At 37.6% G+C, this 21,239-nt stretch overlaps 2 protein-coding genes across 2 annotated transcripts; one reads left to right on the top strand and one right to left on the bottom strand.

Annotated features, from left to right (window-relative positions):
* Window positions 1-4,987: 4,987 nt before the first annotated feature.
* LOC138891900 (uncharacterized) lies at window positions 4,988-6,265 on the bottom strand. Its single transcript, XM_070175586.1, has one exon. It carries the CDS (start codon window positions 6,263-6,265, stop codon window positions 4,988-4,990), a length of 1,278 nt encoding a protein of 425 aa, XP_070031687.1.
* Window positions 6,266-13,669: 7,404 nt separating this feature from the next.
* Window positions 13,670-19,683, top strand: LOC104100681 (galactokinase-like). Its single transcript, XM_009607962.3, has 13 exons — window positions 13,670-13,950; window positions 14,664-14,851; window positions 15,422-15,468; window positions 15,670-15,764; window positions 15,974-16,056; window positions 16,215-16,283; window positions 16,368-16,553; window positions 17,277-17,411; window positions 17,694-17,828; window positions 18,564-18,634; window positions 18,729-18,806; window positions 19,081-19,222; window positions 19,466-19,683. The coding sequence occupies exons 1-13, from the start codon at window positions 13,773-13,775 to the stop codon at window positions 19,574-19,576; spliced, it is 1,518 nt and encodes a 505-aa protein (XP_009606257.1). The 5' UTR covers window positions 13,670-13,772; the 3' UTR covers window positions 19,577-19,683.
* Window positions 19,684-21,239: the final 1,556 nt, after the last annotated feature.

Raw genomic sequence — 21,239 nt, 5'->3', positions numbered from 1 at the left:
TGACTTCGCATTTTGGGTGGCCAAGGCATCAACTCTAACCCCCAATTCCGTGACGGAAGTGCGCAGCCTTATCATATCCTGTTCTAAGTCTGTCATCCGTGTACTCCGTCTGACCTGGGATGGTCTTTCAGTCGCTGCAGCTTGTTCCTGTGGGGGTGAGGCAGGTTCAACCTCCTCATGCCCTTCATCGCCCTCCTCTGGCGCATCAGAATCGTCACTATGAGTTGCCCCAGGTGCCACCGGGTCTTTCCCGATGGTCACTTTGTCTGCCCGGAACTTTGCTTCTTTCTTCAACATGCCATCCGCAATTGGGTTCTCAGGCACCCTTGCTGCCCGGCACAATCCAGTGACCAGAGAGGGGAAAAAGAACACATACCTCTTATGTGGTGAACGGACGAACATCTCAAACTGAATAACCTGGACCACATCAAAATCATGGTCATTCACGAAGCACCAGATCAAGGCAACTCTCGGACCATTTACCTTCATGGTATTATAGGAAGGCAGCAACTGACAGTTGATGATGTACAACCAGCACTTTCCTTCAAAAGTGAGTGAGGCAGAGTGTAGCTTTGATCCCGGCACAACCCATACTACCTCTTTGTCTAGTGCACAGATAGTTCTGAAAAACCTGTTCCATGTGATGGGTTCTCGCTTGTAAGTATCATAGAAATCCTCCTCCCCATTGAATACAGGCAATCGATATACTCTCCTGATGGCTTCTATCAAGGCATCCACCATCGTGTGTCGCACAGTGCATATTCTATCCTCATGTTCGGGGCAATTGGCATAGAACTCCCGGACAAGCATTAAGTTACCCTCCCCCGGCTCTTCGAAAAAGTTATCCAACCTGTGCCTGATCAACTCCCGATACATATTAGGGCACTCATCCTGGAGGGACGCCCTATCAATATCCCTTTCCGCTATAGGTTTTTTAGTGGCCTTCAAATTGAAACGGTCTTGGGCAGCTCTGGAGACAAACCTGGTACGATCAAGCTGAGCTGCACTGGCTGGTGCCCGTGCCCGGGATGAACCTCCATGACCACTTGACGAGGCTCCAGTGGTACGTCTCTTCTTTGAAGGTGTCATGGTACCTACACAACAAACACTACTATCAGTAATCGGCGGAATATAGGAACCAATGGCGGTTACTCAGACTTCACTCGCACAATTGGTCACAATTTACATTCAAACTCATTGTGGCAATTCAACAAACACTTAAGGTGCATATAGCCCCCAAGTTACCCAAAGCCCCAATTAAACTTCCATTCCTCACAACCTCAACAATGTCTTCCCCCCAATTCAACCAACTTTATTAGCCTCACATGCCATATATATACTACAATCCTAAACCAAGACAAGAGTACCAATGATTCTACTATCCTACACATATAATAGCAAAGGAAAAGAATGGGAAAAATAAAAAATTGAAAACAAAACAAATACTAAGAAAGAGGAATAGAATCATGTTACTTACTTGGAGATCTTGGGAGGAACGGAGATTGGGGATTGGTTGAGTGGAGAAGAGAAGGAAGGAGAAGAAGCTTTGTTAATGAGAGAAATTTTGAGGGAGAGAGACGTGTGGTTTGTTTTAGGGGAATGGGGAAGGGGTTTTTAGATTTTGTTAAGGGGGAGGGAAAAAAGAAGTGGGGGAGTGGGCGGTTATGGGGGGGGGGGGTAAGTAAAAAAAACTGATTAATAGGACAGAAAAGAAAAGAAGAGAAAAGAAAAGAAAAGAAAAAAAAATTAATAACAAATTCAGAACCTGGTACTGCCTAATCCGCGGCCTACTCCGTGGTCCAATCCGCGGCCGCGGATGAGGAACAGTGAGGGGGACAAAATCCATGCCCAACTCTGCTGACGGGGAGGCAATAGTCTGCACAAAATCCGCGGCCAACTCCGCGGCCGCAGATGTCGATCTCTAGCAAATTTTTGTCTTTTTCGCACTTTACCTATCTCCGGGTTAATTTTGTCCCCCGAATCCTTCTGATGCGCATAATTTTGTCCCTGCACATTAGTAGATCGGTCAATGCCATTCAAAATCAATTACAAAAACAAGAGTAAAGAAAAATAATGGGTTGCCCCTAAAAAGCGCCCGAGTTAACGTCGCGGCACGACGATTTACAATAAACCATGGGTTGCCTCCCAGGAAGCGCCTGATTTAATGTCGCGGCATGACGTATGCTTTCATTATTACTCTTCGCTCGAGTATTGGGGCTCTTCCAAAGATATCACCACTTTATCCCCTTTTTCTTCGACTATTCCATAGTAATGTTTCAACCTTTGCCCATTCACTGTTAACTTATTTGTCCTATCTTCGGATTCAATTTCTACAGCTCCACTTGAGAACACTTGCACCACTCTGAAGGGTCCTGACCATCGGGACTTCAACTTACCCGAAAACAATCTCAATATCGAGTTGTATAACAACACTAGATCTCCGGGTTTGAAGTTCCGATCTAGAATGTGCTTATCATGCATCATTTTCATCCTTTCTTTGTACAATCTTGCATTCTCAAATGCATGTAACATGAATTCCTCGAGTTCATGTAACTCAATGACACTGCTGGTGCTTGCGGTCTCCATATCCAAATTCAACTGTCGTAGTGCCCAAAGGGCTTTATGTTCGAGCTCTACCGGAAGGTGGCATGCTTTTCCAAACACCAACTTGTATGGTGACATACCAATTGGAGTTTTGAGTGTTGTGCGGTATGCCCATAATGCATCATCCAGCTTCTTTTCCCAATCAGCCCTTATCGCATTCACTGTCTTGGTCATGACACTTTTGATTTCTCTGTTGGACACTTCAACTTTCCCGCTCGTTTGTGGGTGGTACGGTGTGGCTACCTTATAGCAAACTCCATACTTTTCCAACAGTCGTGCGAACGCTCTATTGCAAAAATGGGTTCCGCCATCACTGATTATAGCTCTCGGGGTGCCAAAATGTGTGAAGATATTTTTCTTTAGGAAGCCTGTCACCACTCTTGCATCATTGGTTGGGAGCGCCACCGCTTCGACCCATTTGGAGATATAGTCAACAGCTATCAATATGTATTTGTTACCATACGAGCTGATGAAAGGCCCCATAAAGTCAATCCCCCACATGTCAAAAACCTCTACCTCTTGAATTGTGGTCATCGGCATCTCGTGCCATCGAGATATGTTGCCTGTCCTTTGGCACTCATCGCAACTTTTTACCCAAGCATGGGCATCCTTGAACAGAGTTGGCCAATACAACCCCGATTCCAACACTTTTGTTGCTGTCCAGATTCCTCCAAAGTGTCCACCATATGGTGAAGCATAGCAAGCCTGCAAAACAGAAGGTTGATCTTTCTCGGGGATACACCTACGGATCATGTTATCTACACATATTCTAAAAAGTAGAGGTTCATTCCAATAATAAGATCGACAATCGCGAAAGAACTTTTTCTTTTGAATTGAAGAGAGTTCATAAGGTACAATACCGCTTGCTAAATAGTTAGCAATATTAGCATACCATGGCGACTCCTCCATTGTCACATCGAGTAACTGTTCATCCGGGAATGTCTCTGTTATATCTTCAACCTCCATCTTTTTTTCAGCTCCTTCCAACCTTGAGAGGTGGTCTGCCACTTGATTGTCCATCCCTTTTCTGTCGAGGATTTCCAGATCGAATTCTTGTAGCAAAAGAACCCAGCGGATTAAGCGTGGCTTTGACTCCTTCTTTGCTATCAAGTACCTAATTTTTGCATGGTCAGTATAAACAATAACTTTTGAACCAATTAAGTACGACCTGAATTTGTCGAAGGTAAACACTACAACCAACATTTCCTTTTCCGTTACGGTGTAATTGAGTTGTGCACCGCTGAGCGTACTCCTTGCATATTAAATTGGGTGCATCATCTTGTCTTTTCGCTGCCCCAAGACTGCTCCTACAGTCTAATCACTGGCGTCGCACATGAGCTCGAACGGTTGCTCCCAGTTGGGTGCAATAATGATGGGTGCAGTTTCCAGTCTCTTCTTCAGCTCCTCAAATGCCAACCTGCAATCATTAGAAAACATAAAGGGTTGATCCTTTTCAAGAAGTTTACATAAAGGGTTAGCAATCTTGGAAAAAAACTTTTATGAATCGCCTGTAGATACCGGCGTGCCCAAGGAAACTTTTCACTGCCTTGACCGAAGTGGGTAGTGGAAATTTCTCAATCACATCAACCTTAGCATGGTCGACCTCAATTCCCTTATTGGACACTCGATGCCCTAAAACTATTCCTTCTTATACCATAAAATGGCATTTTTTCCAATTCAGCACCAAATTTGTCTCCACACATCTTTTGAGTACTCTTCTTAAATTGTGAATACAATCTTCGAATGAATCCCCCACCACAGAGAAATCATCCATAAACACCTCCATAATGTATTCAACCATATCAGTGAAAATGGCTAACATGCACCGCTGGAATGTAGCCGGCGCATTGCAAAGTCCAAAAGGCATTATCCGAAAGGCAAAATGCCATACGGACAAGTGAAGTATGTTTTCTCTATGTCTTCAGGGGCTATTGAGATCTGGTTGTACCTCGAATATCTATTCAAGAAACAGAATGAGACCGCCCAGCTAACCTGTCCAACATTTGGTCAATAAAGGGCAGGGGAAATCGTCCTTCCGGGTGGCTGTGTTCAATTTCCGATAGTCCATGCAAATCTGCCACCTTGTGACTGTACGAGTCGATATCAACTCGTTATTCTCATTTTGTATGACCGTCATTCCTCCCTTTTTCGGCACACACTGAACAGGGCTGACCTAGTTGCTGTCAGAGATGAGGAAGATGATACCCACATCCAGCCACTTGATCACTTCCTTCTTCACCACCTCTTTCATATTCGGGTTCAGCCGTTGTTGATGCTCTCTGGAAGGTTTGTGCCCTTCTTCCAAGAGAATCTCGTGCATACAAAAAGCTGGACTGATACCCTTTATGTCAGCCATGGTCCAACCAATGGCAGTCTTATATTCTTAAAATACCTGCAAGAGTTGCTTTACCTGCACAGCTAGCAAACCAGATGATATAATAACAGGCAAAGTAGAATTAGGCCCTAAGAAAGCGTATCTGAGGTGAGCTGGAAGCGGTTTCAGGTCCAACTGTGGTGGCTCCTCTATTGATGGTTTTGCAGGTGGTGTTGCTCTTTCTTCTAAGCGTAGGGGCTCGAACTGAGGTTCCCTTTTCCAGAACCCTTGACCCTCGAGAGCCATGACCCACTCCGCCAACCCTTCACCATCCATCTCTTCCAAATTCATCAAACAGGCTTCTAGCGGATCCCTAACATTAAGGGTCTCATCCTCTTCTTGCAGTATCACATCCACAGCCTCCACTATCGAGCAATTTGAAAATTCGCTGGGTCTCCTCATGGATTGTTGAACATTGAATATTATTTCTTCATTGTTCAACCTAATTTTCAACTCTCCAGTCTCACAATCAATCAATTCTCGCCCAGTGGCTAAGAACGGCCTTCCCAGAATGATGGGTATCTCTTCATCCACTTGACAGTCAAGAATAACGAAGTCTGCAGAGAATACAAACTTCCCCACTTGAACAAGCACATCATCAAGAATTCTTGTCGGTCTTTTAACTGTGCGATCAGCTAGTTGCAATAACATTGAGGTAGGTCTAGCTCTGCCAGTGCCCAGTTTTGTATAGATTGCCAAGGGCATCAAGTTTATACTAGCCCCCAAGTCACACAATGCTTTAGCAAAAGCATAACTCCCAATAGTGCATGGGATAGTGAAACTACCTGGATCAGACACTTTTTGAGCCATAGGTCTTGTCACTACCGCGCTACAGGTCTGCGTCAAAGTTACAATGGACAGATATTGGAAGTCAAATTTTCGCGACATCAGGTCCTTCATCATTTTTTCATACCCTGGCATTTCCCTCAAAGCATCCATCAGTGGAATATTCAATTGAATTTGTCGAAGCATTTTCATGAATTTCCTGTATTGATCATCTTTCTTTTGCTTTGCCAATCTCTGAGGGAATGGTGCAGGAATCAACCTCTGCCCACTGCTTGGTGTTTTTTCTTTGTTGGAAGCTTTTTCTACCACCTGTTCTGAGAGTTGTTCACCTTCCTTCTCCTTACCCTTGTCAACCTGTGCTTGTTCAATTACAACCCCGGTAAGCTCTGTTGACTCATCTGCCTCTAATGTAACTGGAGTAGTTGGCATATTCTCTCTTCTATATTGAGCAACTTCTTGCTCTCTGTCTAAATCTCTTCTATTCCTGAGACTCACTGCCATTAGTTGATTTGGGTTCTATTCCTTTGGGTTAATATTTGTATCTGCAGGCAATGTTCCTTGTGGGCGATTGTTCAAGGCCATAGACAGCTGTCCCAATTGAGTTTCAATGCCTTTGATTGCCGAATCATGTGCTGCTAACTTTCTTGCATCTTACCATTTGTCCCAATGAGTTGTTGCAGCATGCCCTTGATTTTAATCATGTTGTTGTCCTATTGTTGAAGAGGTGGTTGGTAGGCCAATTGTTGCTGATGCTGCTGATTATAGCCATGTTGCCTTTGATAAGGCACGACTTGGCCTTGTGGTCGTGCGCTTCCTGGATTGGGGTTGTGTTGTGGCTGGTTTGGTTTGTACTGCTGGTTTGGTGCTGGTCCCCATTGTTGTCCACCTTGCCTCTGACCTCCGTAATTATTGACATAATTCATGTCTTCTCTGAAGCCCTGGTTGTCGTTCTCTCTACTCCACAAGCACACATATGACTGGTTTATGCAAGGAATGCACAAGCCTCCATTTGTTGTATCAACAATGTGCACTTGCTTTGTACCTATCTCATCATTTTCTTTGTCAGTAAGCTCATCTGGGTCATGAGAGTGGCTATGTTCTCTGCATTGGAATTGTTTGGGTCAAGAGCAACAGAATGCACTATTGGTGTAAGTGTCGTACATCTAGTCATCCAGCCTGAATTTTGAGCCATCCTTTCGAGAAGAATCTTGCACTCTGTGAACGTTTTGCTCAAAAATGCACCCCAGCTGAAGCATCTTCATTGGCCTTCAAACTGTCTGCCAAACCCATGTAGAATCTCTGTCCCAACATCTGATCTGGAATGCCATGGTGTGGACACGTCACTAGTATACCCTTAAACCTCTCCCAGGTTTTTTGCAAGGTCTCAGTCAGTTTCTGCCTGAACTGCAATATCTCATCAATTTGCCTTGCAGTCTTGTTGGGAGGATAAAACTTGTTTAAGAACTGCTTAACTAATTCTTCCCAAGTAGCAATGCAGTTTATTGGGAGTGAATTCAGCCAAGTTTGAGCCTCTCCAGTCACTGAGAATGGGGACAGTAATAGCTTAATTGCTTCAGGAGAGACATTCGGTTGTCTTTGAGTCACACAAATTGATAGAAAGTTCTTCAGATGTTGTTGTGGGTCTTCGATGTATGACCCGGAGAACAGTCCTTTATTCTACAACAGGTGCAGCATGTTGTTGGTAATCTGGAATATCTCCGCTTGTATCTGAGGAACAGCAATGGCGGTGGCCAGGTTATCAGCAGTTGGTTGTGACCAATCATAAAGAGCAGCTTCCGGCACAAGAGGTGCCCCCACTCCATTGTTTGGGTCAACACGATCATGCTGATTGTTTACGTTGACGCCGTCCACGTTGTCCATTTCACTTTCGAGTTGGTCCTTTTGTTTTAACTGTTTGTTCTTCTTGTTGGCCTGATTCAATGCCCTAAATGCTTTCTCGGGGTCTGAGAGTCCTTCAAAGTGTTCACCAGTCCTCAGAGAGCTTCTAGGCATACACCCGGTTCACAGAAGAGTTCAAACATGAGAATTTCAATGGAAAAATTTTAACACCATAGGAAATTGATCTAAACTAAGAATTCTAGCAATTATTCTAAGTTGTAATAAATAACACTGTTAGTTCCCCGTCAACGGTGCCAAAATTTGATCACGCCCAACTATGCCTTGTAAAAAGGACTAAGCGGTCGCTGCAAATATAATCCGATTCAAGTCCGGAGTCGAATCCTACAGGGAACTAACCTATTTACTACAACTTTTAACAATGCTAATGATAAACTCAAATAATTTTTGGATCCAAGATTTTTAAAAGAGCATACGTGAAATTTATTTATCTAATGAAAAATGACAACAAAATTAGCAATATTCAAGAATAAGGTTGAATTCAAAGGTAAAAGGATCTAGGGCTATTGATTTTTCCAATTACTGGACTAATTTCTGACACGTTAGCTATAATCTCGCCGTAATACTCTATGAGGATTATGAGTTACGGGCTACCGTAATTATCTCTCGATCAATTACGATAATTTACTAGAAGCATTCTCTCGAACTACTCTAGTTAACAATTTATGCAACTCATAATTATCCCGCCAAAGCTTCGTTATCTCTAACCCTGCTTTTAAATTTAAGTAATTAATCTCTTAACTTACCCAAAAGTGGTGTTGTTCAACAACAATCTAACCAAATGTTCTTTCTCAAGCACCACAAGATACTAGACACGATTAATCAAGGGTCATTTTAATTAATCACAACGCAACACATAGCTGAACAATCATAGAATAAGAACGGCTCAATTATATCTAAACATAGTCAAAACTTCATCCAACAATTAGTTTCATCAACCCTAGATGATGGGTTTAGCTACTCATACTAATGGATAAAAAATTACTATAACAATTCATAATCAACAATGGAAGTAAGAAGAAGAAGATAAAAACTCTTAGGAAATTCTCCGTCTTCTCTCTCTCTTGTTCTTGCCTCCAAAATCTCCTAAAAACCTCTCTCCTCCTCTTCTAGGTGAATTAGGCTTCATATAGGTTTAGGTTAGTCGCCTTAAAAATTACATAATTACCTATGAGTTGTTGGCCTCCATCCGCCCGTCCGCGGATCCGGCCGCGGATTTCAACCAGTGTTCTGCTTCCAGTGCGCGGTCCAATTTGCGGTTAACTCCGCAGTCGCGCACCTGGAGGGAACCTCCCTGCTTGCTTTTCTCGCTCCTTTTCGACCGGGCTAATCTTCGATTGGCCTTCCACACTCCATATTGACTCCAAAATACTCTTTAGCTTCCTCCTAGCTCGGAGTGGCTCCTGCCAAGCATAAAATTCTTAATTAGAGTATTTTGTTATCTTTTAGCATTCAAATATCAATAAAGTACGGCTAAATTAGAGTATAAATAGTGTCTAAATTGCATAAATATAGCCTATTATCACTCCCCTGATGAAAATTTTATTTGATATCTCGGAGACGATGTATTTCAATCTGTCTCTTATTCCAGCTGCTCATTTTCTCACCCCTAATGTTGGGTATACCAATATATATTCCAATCTTCTTTGAGGACTCATCTTTGTGCATTGTGGTATAATAATTAGAATATATATCACACATTCAAATATTCTAAGATGAGAAATATTTGGCTCATGATCATAAGCCAATTGTAATGATAACTTGTGGCATGATCCATACAAGAGCTGCTACATGCAAATAGCATGATCCCATGTCGAGATGAAATTTTTTGTTATCATAAGCATTGGTCTAGCAATTAATTGGAGGCGTTATTTGATCAATGATTCTGCTAGACATTTTGAGTAAAAACACGAGCAACCAGATGCTCAATTGTTATACCAGTTAATATACAACAATCATTAAAGTCATGTGATGTAAACTCACTAGCAATACGAAGTGTCTTAATCGCATAATCCGAAAATCGTGCTTTTAATCGTATTAATGTGGCCAACAACCTCGGGAATGCCAAATTTTGGGTTGACAACAAGCACACATGTGACCATCTTGTAGATGCATCTATCAAAATCATATAAAAACTAAATGGTCCACATGGAGGGTGTATGGGCCCACATATATCACCCTATATACATTCCAAAAGTGCATGGGATTCACTCCCAATTTTAATTGTTGATGGTCTAATAATCAGTTTGCATTGAGAACATGCAACACACGAGAATTCTTTAGTTTGAAGAATCTTCTGATTCTTCAATGAATGATAATGTGAATTCTCAATTATTTTGCGCATCATATTATATCCGGGATGGCCCAACCGGCCATGCCAAATAATAAAATTATTAGTAACCCCTGGTTTACTATGGCATGCGATCCAACTATACTACTTGTGTAGTACAAGCCGCATGTTCATATTCATATTTGTTACCATCCATATGGTGAAACATCTCCTTCTAGAAGAAAGTCATTATCATTATTCTCATGGTCAAAATCATTATAAGCAAGACATGTTTCTTGCTTTACTTTTGCCCTTTTATAACGCATAGCAAAATATTTTTGACATAAAATAGGTATACGACCAATGACATAATCATGCGGCCACATAATGATATTTATCCTCTTTATTTCTCTCAAACCTATTTAGATGTGAGTTGTGAGATTTCAACAATCAAGAGCGTATCCATGTTCATGAGTTTATTTCATACGTCCACATTCACTTCTGGAATGTATCATAATCATCTGAACATGTCTCATGATTTCTCAGCATAAGCTTATTGTGTTGCCTTATCATTTATCATATTTATTTTTATAGCCCTCCTTAATATCATTTTGTAAGGTTAAATATGCATTTATTTTCCTTTATTTTGATAGAGAATTGATAAAAGCTACACAAAATGTTCAGGTGTACAATATTCTTGTATCAAATGCCATTTCATACCACATCATGGTTAATATTACCTTCACCTTTTGAAGGATAATTTTAATACGAGAACCCTTATTGTTCTCCATTTCATAATTAAAATCATGATAACGATTATTATTTCGTCTTATTGCCACGTCCACGTATATTCATATAGTCTCGATAATTATTTAGTCTTATTTTAGACTTTGATTTATTGCTATCATTCGCTTCAGGGAATGGAGCAGATCTAGAGGGACGTGCTTCATTAAAAGCATATTATTTTGCCTCAGTTATCATTATACCATTAATGTGGTGCATTGGGACTCAAATTCAATGTCTTACCCTCATAAAGGCATGTTAAGCCATAATGCGATGAGACTCAAACCCAATGTCTTATCATCATGATGCACCAGGACTCAAATCCGGTATCTGAACACCTCTTCCGAAATATTGCTACTTCTGGAGCAAATTTGAGGCATGTAACATAGAGAATAATTCTCTAACACGTCTTCATCAATAATAAATTTAGCATTTGAAAATATTACCACTTTTAATGATCATAACAACTAATCATAACTAACAATACTTTGAACGTATTATCACTTAATTTAGTAGTTATAAGCATAAATGCTTAGTCATAATGAATCTTTAAGAATAATAATTATCACTCTAAATGTCATATATTTATTATAATTATGTAACCAACATTTGCTAATAAAACGAACACATGTGACACAGACCAATACCTTTAGAACTTATTGGAGATATATATTTAATGTTGAGATCCAAATAAATATGATGATTATACTCCCTTAATAAAATGAAAGGCCATCAAGATTCAATTAATTGCTAGCATTTGCATAGATTAATGAAAATTGTAGTCACGTGTAAAGTCTTTTATCATTGACCAATGTATTTGTTAAAATATCTATGTGAACAACGGTTTTCTAAATTCTTAAATGCTCTTAATTAAAGATGTACATTCTGGTGACTTTTATTTATTGAGTTAACATGTCTCTAGAGTCAGAGAATAGCCAAGTTATTGAAGGACTCTACTTTCTGCAGTGCTATAAAAATCGGTAAAATTTATGTATAAAACCTATGAGATAAATTAACCCATTTCAGTCATATATTTGTTTCATGAAAGAAAAATGCAAGCACTACCTTAGAAACCATAACCATTATTTAATGTAATTTACAACATGCATATATTAAACTATCATGCAATTCAATTAGAAGTGAATAATGTAATTTACTATATACATATATTAAACTATCATGCAATTCAATTAGAAGTGAATAAGACGGAAGAATCGTGACCGTGTATAATGATTCTATTCCATCGGTATCTCATCTTATAGTCATTTTAGAGCTAAATATGTAATTAAAGATTAATTTACCAGGTAGTATGCATACCTAATTCATCTAATGATAGCATTGTATCTTGCCATCAAAATCAAAGTAAATATAACTTGAGGTCAGCAACGTACCTCAATGTCTGTTTATAATTTTATTATAAATTGAATTTCTTATGCCGAAGCCTCTAGCTTCAAATACGGTCAGACTGAGTCGGAAAGAAAATAAGCTCAACACCTATAGTTAGAGACTCGTGCTGATAACGTGTTAAGAAATGAGAGCAAAATAGAGCAATATAGTAATGAAGACAAGATATATAGGAGGAGAATGTGGATGTTCTCTTATTCAAAGTGTGTTTCTTGTGTATACTTCATAAGATAAAGTATACCCTATTTATAGGATATGGGATACATGAAAGGTTACAAGAATACACCTAAAAGTTACAAATATTAAGTGATGAATTAACTAAATACATGAACTCAAATGGTTCATGGAATAGGGATGTATGGAGTATTCAATGGACATCCACTTTAATATATTTATAACAAATGTTAATATTTCTCTAATTCTCATTAATTGCGATGATGATATCCCATTTCAGTTTTCTTTTCCTTTTTTGTTTCATACACAACTGTATAAATTTGTTACTCATTGTCAATAGTACGTGAGACTTTCCAATATTCTTTTAGGTCTATTATATTGGACAATTATGGAAGTTTATTATTCAATACTAATATAGAAAAGCCAAAAGAAAATCTCACGTTTACGATATTGACATTTATGTGTAGTTTTTGACGATTGTTCATTTTTTGTAAAATTGTATAAATGTTTTTTTATGTACTATATTTGATGAATAAAAAACATTTAGAACTTGGGAGAACCTTGGTCAAGCCCATAATCCTTATGGCGAGCCAGATGAAACATTAACTTATTCCCAATATTGCTCTTGTCTAGAACATTAAGCCCATATTCCCAATGTAGCAAACACTCTTCAACCTGAGATCTCAGTACTAGTTTCCGCAAAATTGCTCTTGTCTAGAAATTTTCTTTATAACTCACATAACCAACAATCTCCAATTGAGATTTCGAGCTAATCGATCATAGAGTTATCGGCCAACAAACAAAACGAGTTTTCATTCACGAATAACCAAGCTTTAACAAAGAATATCAAATTCTAGATCTTCATAGACGATTAATGTTAGGGGCTGCACTCTTCGGAAAAAAAAAGATAATAGCAAAAGGATGTAATCAAGAATCGATACACTTGTGGCTTTTAGTAAGTCCATTAGCTGACACTTCAAATTAAATTAATAAGGTTATAATTTGAATTTTATATATCTCAATAGAGTTAAAGTTATATCCAACATAGTGTAAAATTCTTTTAGCATTATTAAGTCACTTAAAGAATATTTATAGGTAATATATATTTATAATTTTGAAAATAAGATCAATTAATTGCTACAATAAGTTTCCTACATTAACGACGCGTATTATTTAAACTCGTCCCCAATATACTGCTTATTCAGTTGGATTTCTCCTTATCTCAATTAACTTTGTTAAAATGTTTTTTTAAAAAAAGTAGATAAATTTGGCGAGGTTAAAGGATAAGTCCTAGAAAATATGGAGTCATCTACAAAATATATCCATAATCTTTCGTATTCCGGATTCAGTTTATTTTATCTCAATCCAGTAACTACCTTATATTCTTACTCTTGTCACCTTTTTTATTTTCCTATTAACTTGTTCCTTTTGTTTTTGTCTTGCATAAAACGTATTATTACAATGGGAGAAGTTTCATTGGTCAAACATGAAGAATTACCTGTTCCAATTTACTCTACACTGGAGCCTGTTTATGGCAGTGAATCACAACTCAAAGAAGCTGAAATTCGGTTCAAGAATTTGAAGTCCGAGTTCATTGACTTCTTTGGCCACTCTCCTGATATTTACGCACGATCCCCAGGTTAATTCAAACATTCAAAATTTTTATGTTAGTTATATACAAATTGTTGAATTCCCTTAACATAGGTTGACGTTATTATATATATATATTTTAATCTCCTTGTCGAATTCCTGGCTTTGGCATTAGGTTCATATCTCAAGTGTGTATATTCTTTTAATCCCCTCGATTAAATTCCTGGCTCCGTCACGGAATGTATAGTTGTATACTCCTATATTTATGTGACACGCTGTCGTATCATATAAGTCAAATTAATTTTAAAGTTGATGTGATTTCAATTAATTGAGATTAAGTTTTAGTCATGTTAATATGTTATGGTTAGGTCCATTGCTTTTTAAGAGTTTCTTATATGCCACTAGAAAGAATAGAGAACTTTTATAGTAATACTTTTCTTATTTTGGATTTTTATCTTATAGGAGTAGTATATACTTTGATTGATACGAGATTAAATGGAGCGACATGGACGGTGATAATTTATATATGGAAATTGCTTGGGATTAAGGCATATTTGTTGTTATGTCTATTCACACACCTTTTTTCACATAGAAATTGGTTGGCACTAAGAATTCTAGTTCATTATACTATTTAACTCTCTCTTTTTTTTCTTCTAATATGATGTTTGAGTCAAATTGATTTTTAACATCTTAAACTTTTTATTCATTTGAAAACTTTGCATTTAAACTTTCATGTTGATGTCTTTATGGTTAAATATGTAGGAAGAGTGAATTTGATTGGAGAACATATTGACTACGAGGGGTACTCTGTATTGCCAATGGCGATTCGACAAGATACAATTGTGGCTATAAGGAAGCGCGATAGTAATGAGTCTGAGAAGCTTCTTCGAATTGCAAATGTAAATGGTGACAAGTACACATTGTGCTCTTACCCTGCTGATCCACTGCAGGTATTGCATTATTGATTATCATATTGTTATTTATTTATTTGGTTTGATGGTGACATGAGTTGAGCTTAAATGTAGAAGTGGGGATTCATATAACTGATACTAACTTGTTTGGGAGTGAGGTGTAGTTGTTGTTATATTGTTACTATTGCTGGTATTAGAAGCATAGCATTGGTTGCTCTTTATTTTAAATATTTGCATTCTGTCTTGAATTTCGTCTTGGCGTAAAGTTGATGCCGGGTTCCAGCCGTGAAAACAACCTCTTACGTAAATGCAGGATAATGTTGCGTACAATAGACCTTGTAGTCCCCGGATCCTGCTCCTAGCGGGAGCTTAGTGCACCGGGCTGGCCTTATGCCTTTATTTATGCATTCTGGAATTTCAGTTGGTGATACATTTTCATATGTGAATAGTTCATTAAAATTTGATGGGGTGGGGGAGATGGGAGTTTATTGATTCACTACGGATGGCGGAAAATGAAAGAAAAGAAAAAGTTATGGAGTCTGATGGATCTTGAGCATTTTTGTTTCCTTTTTCCAGCGTTTTTAATATTTTTAACTTCCATATTTGCAGGACATTGATGTGAAAAACCACAAATGGGGTCATTATGTCATTTGCGGGTAAGAATTTGCTATTTATTGGTTTTTCTTGTTACATGGTTTTATGAAGGTTTTAGAAGCATATTGATGGCCACAAAGTTTTATAGTTTTAGTACTCATACTCTTGGGAGATAAGGACTGCTAGAAGTTTGAATTATGGGAAAAATGAAACCTTTTCATATATTTTTCTGATGGTAAAAGATGATAAGCAATGTGTTACAGGTACAAGGGTTTCTATGAGTATGTCAAATCGAAAGGAATCGATGTTGGTGAACGAGTCGGACTTGATATTGTTGTTGATGGTACAGTTCCGACAGGTATATGCCTTACTATCTTAGATCAATGTCTGTGGACCAGTCAGTTCTTTGTCATATTTCAAATATAATGAAGTCACGAGTTCAAACCGTGGAAACAGCCTCTTGCAAAATTACAGGATAAGGCTGCGTATAATAGACCCCGCGCATAGCGGAAGCTTAGTGCACCGAGCTGCCCTTCTTTTGTCGTGGATTTAATTTTGTCGATGCAGGTTCTGGTCTATCAAGTTCTGCAGCACTTGTTTGCTCTTCCACTATTGCTATAATGGCTGCATTAGGTGTAAACCTACCCAAGGTAATGTATATCTTCTAAACTGCTACAAAATGACTTATGAGCCTATAGTATTAATTAGACATGCTCCTTTTCCTCTTAAGGTGAAGGAAAACATTGTGAATTTTGCTCCTTTTTATCCCCTTTCAGTAGAAAAGTGACAATTTTGCTTTTTCCTGCAGAAAGAAATTGCACAACTTACTTGTGAATGTGAACGGCATATCGGCACACAGTCTGTTGGAATGGATCAGGTATTGTTTTTGAACTCTACATTTTGATATATCGTTTAGTCATATGTGTATCTTTGTGCTGAAAACCGGTTAATTTTTTTACAGGCCATATCTGTTATGGCACAATCTGGAATTGCTGAGCTGATTGATTTCAATCCTATTCGTGCAATGGATATACAACTACCTACTGGTGGTTCTTTTGTAATAGCCCATTCGTTAGCTGAATCACAAAAAGCAGTTACTGCTGCTATTAACTACAATAATCGGGTTGTTGAATGTCGTCTAGCTGCAGTAAGTTTATTTCATCCTTCCCGTCATAGATTGCAGTGTTTTCAAGCACAAATGATCAATGTGTCTCCGCAACACGTAGTTCTCTACTTATCTGTTTACCACTGATTTTTATGACATCTGAAAGTTGCTTTCATAAATGTACTAATGCAACAATTTAAAGCTTGAATCTTATTAGTCATTGAGCTACGCCAATGACTTCTAGATTCATTTTGCTTTAGCATTGCCGCATCTCAGTATGCTAGCATTTGAAAAATAGTAGAATAACCTATTTGAATAGAATTTAAGTTATATACACTATGAACGATAGTGAAAAGAACTTTTACACTATAATTCTATGTTAACCTGTTATAGCAGGTTAGTTATACAGTCAAACCTCTTTATAGCAGCCTTGTTTGTTCCGATATCTTTTGACTGCTTTAGTGAAGTGCCCTTATAGAGGACCACATATATCATAACATAACATAATAAACGGTTCCAAGAAAAATATGACTTTTATAGTGAATGACTATTATATGAAGATGTCGTTATAGAGAGATTTGACTGTATTCCCACTTATTATGAACGGTTACCTATAGTCATCCTTTAAATGATTTGATAGCGTAAAAATCTATTTTATACTATCAGTGGATAAAAGTTAAACTCGTCGGAATATGCCTGATAGATTAACTCGTTCTCAATTTGCTGTTTCCCCCCCCTTGATGGCAGCCGTTTGATCTTTTACAGATTGTATTGGGCATAAAGCTGGGAATGGAACCGCAAGAGGCAATATGTAATGTAAAAACACTTTCAGACGTTGAAGATTTGTGTGTATCATTTGCTGGTACACTTGAATCTTCTGATCCTGTCCTCGCCGTGAAGGTATAAATTTCGTCTCCACTTGAGGTCAATCTATCTATCTTGATTTCGTTGTCCTTGTTTGTAGATTGTAACCTTAGCTTTAATACATGGCCTAGTGTCATTTGTGTATTTTCGTATTCCTTGATTTTTGTTATTACTTGTTGCTTTCGTTTCGGCTTTCTGATTACAGTACCTAGTGTTAGTTTTGTATTTTTGCTTTGGTTTTATGATTGGTGTGCTTGTTGTTGCATGATGTTTTACTTGTTTTACAGTAAGCTTTAACATTTTCTGTTGCTACTACAGCAATTTTTGCATGAGGAACCATATGCGTCCGAAGATATTGAGAAAATCACACAAGAAAAGTTGGAAACTATCTTTTCCAATTCTTCTACTTCTTTGGATGTGCTTAGGGCGGCCAAGTATTACAAATTGCATCAGGTATTATATGTTTGTTTAACTGATTTTAGTTTTCCATTTTCTATGCGCTTACCTCTGGGGCGGAAGTTATGTAATTTGGTCATTAATTTGGCTTATTTTCAAGTGGGGGTCAAGTTTTCATGACATTTTCCATGACATAATATTAACTATAACAAAATTTATGGACCAAGTTTTCGTGACATTTGCTATCACATAATATCCACTATTAGGCCAAGTATTTCTTTCTATAAATAGAGGAGCTTCTTCTCATTTGTAAACACATCAATTCAAGAGCTTTTCACTCTTGTCTTTCTTTCTCCTCCTTTAGTAATTGAGAGTATTTTGTAAGAGAGTTGAGTGTTGGAAAACACTTGTATGATCCTCTTTCTTTGGAGTGATTTTGTGAGGTTATTCTCTTGGGGTATTTGAGACTAATTAGAGTATTTACTCTAATTTTGTACTCTTGTTGGTATAGTAAAATTATTCCTCTCCGCTTGTGACCTACTACGTAGGTCACCTTGACCGAACCACGTTAAATTTGTGTCTTTTTTATCTTCTTTAATTGTCGTTATTATCAACTTGCATTGTCTTTGTTATTGTCATTATAACGTTGTTTGGCTAAATTTTGCACTACCCGATTTCCCGATCGTAACAGGTTAGATAACAAGAAACTTATGATTTCAGAATTCTCTCCTCCTTGTTAAAATTCAGTAATATATTACAATCAGCACGTTTGACTGATGCTTCATCTTTCAGAGGGCTACTCATGTATATTCTGAAGCGAAACGTGTCCATGCTTTTAAAGACACTGTATCCTCAAAATTAAGGTAAATCGTCCATTCATAACGCCCTTCTTTTTTACGTCGTTGTCCACGTTAATGTAATAGTTTAACCTTTAAAACCAATCTTGTATATTTGCAGTGAAGAAGACATGCTGAAGAAGCTCGGTTACCTTATGAATGAGAGTCATTACAGCTGCAGTGTTCTCTATGAGTGCAGGTAATTAAGTTTCTTACTTTAATGTTTCTATTGTAACATGTAACTAATGATTATCGTCACACAAATAATAGCAATTATATAATCAAGACGTTAAATATACTCTCTCGGTGTCTCTTATTTTGATATATCAAATATGATTTTAACCTATGTACATGGACAATCTAAAGAATTTTACACTATCAGTGTATTTTAATCTGTTATAGTAGGTCGCCCGATCTTATTTTCCAGGTCAGTATATAGAAGTTAAGCTCATCGAATGTTTTCTCTTTATCAGCTGTCCCGAGTTAGAGGAGCTTGTTAAGATTTGTCGAGATAATGGTGCTCTCGGAGCAAGGCTTACAGGAGCTGGATGGGGTGGATGTGCTGTGGCTTTAGTGAAAGAGAGTCTTGTTCCACAGTTTCTACTCAATTTGAAGGTATGGTTTCATTAGCGCTGTCAATATGCGCCGGCCAGCCCAGCCTAGCCCATGCCGGCCTTGGCATTTGATAGGCTAGGCTGGACTGGCCCACCAAAATAATGGTCGACCCAGCCCTACGTGGGCGCGGCCCCATGGGCTAGCTCTAGGTTTCATTCATCTAAGTTGAAAATGGGAATAAAATGACTGGATCTTAACATTATGCAATTTGTTAACTAAACTAGTTTGTTTATTTTGTTTCAGGAGCAATTCTATCAATCAAGAATTGACAAAGGAATAATCAAGAAGGATGATCTTGGTCTGTATATTTTTGCATCAAAGCCCTCTAGTGGTGCTGCTATTATCAAATTTTAGCCTGTCAAGCTCTTAGTAATCTAGCTGAATTCATTATCCATCTATGTTAATAATCACAAAATAAGGGCACTTTTACATCAGTTGAAATCCATGGATCTTGTAATTAACTATTTTTGTACATTCTACCTTTATTAGAAGTTGGATTACTTTGCTTTTATCAGTATGGTACTTCACTATTTTCTATGTTCTACTTTATATGGTACTAAAGGGGAGCCTTGAAGTAACGGCCAAATTGTCTTCGTGTGACTTATAGGTCACGGGTTCGAGCCGTGAAATCTGTCAATGATGCTTGCATCAGAGTAGACTGTCTACATTATACCACGTTGGGGTACTACCCTTTTTGTTCACCGTTATATGATACTATTATATTTTAGGGAGTCAAATAACTTTTTCTTTGACCACAACTTTTCCATAAATTTTCAAAGTAATTTTAATCACATAAGTTATAATCTACAATAATTTTTATAATGCTTACAATTATGTATATTCTAATTTATAAAATATTAAGAAATTTATATCTGAATTGCTTATAATTGCTTCAAAAACAATTACACGCCAATTGAGGATACAACATAAACTTTTTTGTGCCTTTTCTATATGTTTTAATAACAAAAATCAGCCCCGCTTTTTTGTTAATTTTTTATTTATTTTATGAATAAACAACAACTGTTAGTAATTCACACATGATATTGCAAAGCAACAGAGAAAAGAAGAACATCATTTTAGAAAAAGAAAAGAAAATGACGTAAATTTAATATTATTGCTAGAGAGCACACGCCAATCACCACCAATCATTTTTAGATATATAAGTATAACAATCTTTCAATCTCCTTACAATATGAAAATAACTATGTGAAACCATCACAAAGACTAGATCCGGTGCGAATCCAAATCTAATCGGTCTTGATATGAGTATCGAATATCAAATAAAAAATATTAAAAAAAGACCATCACAAAAATCCCATTAAACATGATCCTTACAAAATAACTTAAACTTAAAATTGGAAGACCTAGGATCCCAATATAGTCCAATTTCGTCATTAACACTTAATCCACGATCTTTAAACAAATCCAAACACACAAGTGCATAATCATTATTAGGCAACATCTCAAAATAAGTGAATTCATCATGATACTTCTTAGGGTTTTTCTTATCAGTTTCATCCCATAAACCGATATTCTTCTTGCGCCCTGACTCAACAACATTAGCCATATCCAATGTCCAATATCGAAAAATATGCTCGAACGCTTCTGCGGAAGGCACGATCAACTTCCCGACGACCGCCTCGTAATGCGTGATGATTTTATTAATTTGCCACGGATCCTTTAAATCAATAATTGGAGGAGGGTATATGTCCCTAATTTCTTTTATTTGACGAGTTACTATCCACGGCGTGTTGCTAGCTTTACATGCTTCTTCTTCTGCTTTTGTCGGGATGAAATTGTAAATCAAAGTCTTTTTCATGTTGCGGATTCCAGTCTAAGAGAAAGAAAAATTATTTGATGAATTATACCAAAGAAGTGAATTTCAGACAATGTTTTGAGAAAAAGTTTAGGATTTTATAGGGATGTTTTGGTATTGAATTTGGAAAGTTAAAATAGTACTAAAGAATATTTTCCTACTAAGACTGGGATTCACATTTTTACTGTATATAGAATGAAC

This window comes from Nicotiana tomentosiformis, chromosome 5 (assembly GCF_000390325.3).
Source record: "Nicotiana tomentosiformis chromosome 5, ASM39032v3, whole genome shotgun sequence".
Classification (NCBI taxonomy): Eukaryota; Viridiplantae; Streptophyta; class Magnoliopsida; order Solanales; family Solanaceae; genus Nicotiana; species Nicotiana tomentosiformis.
This window is presented reverse-complemented; position numbering and strand designations above follow the sequence as displayed.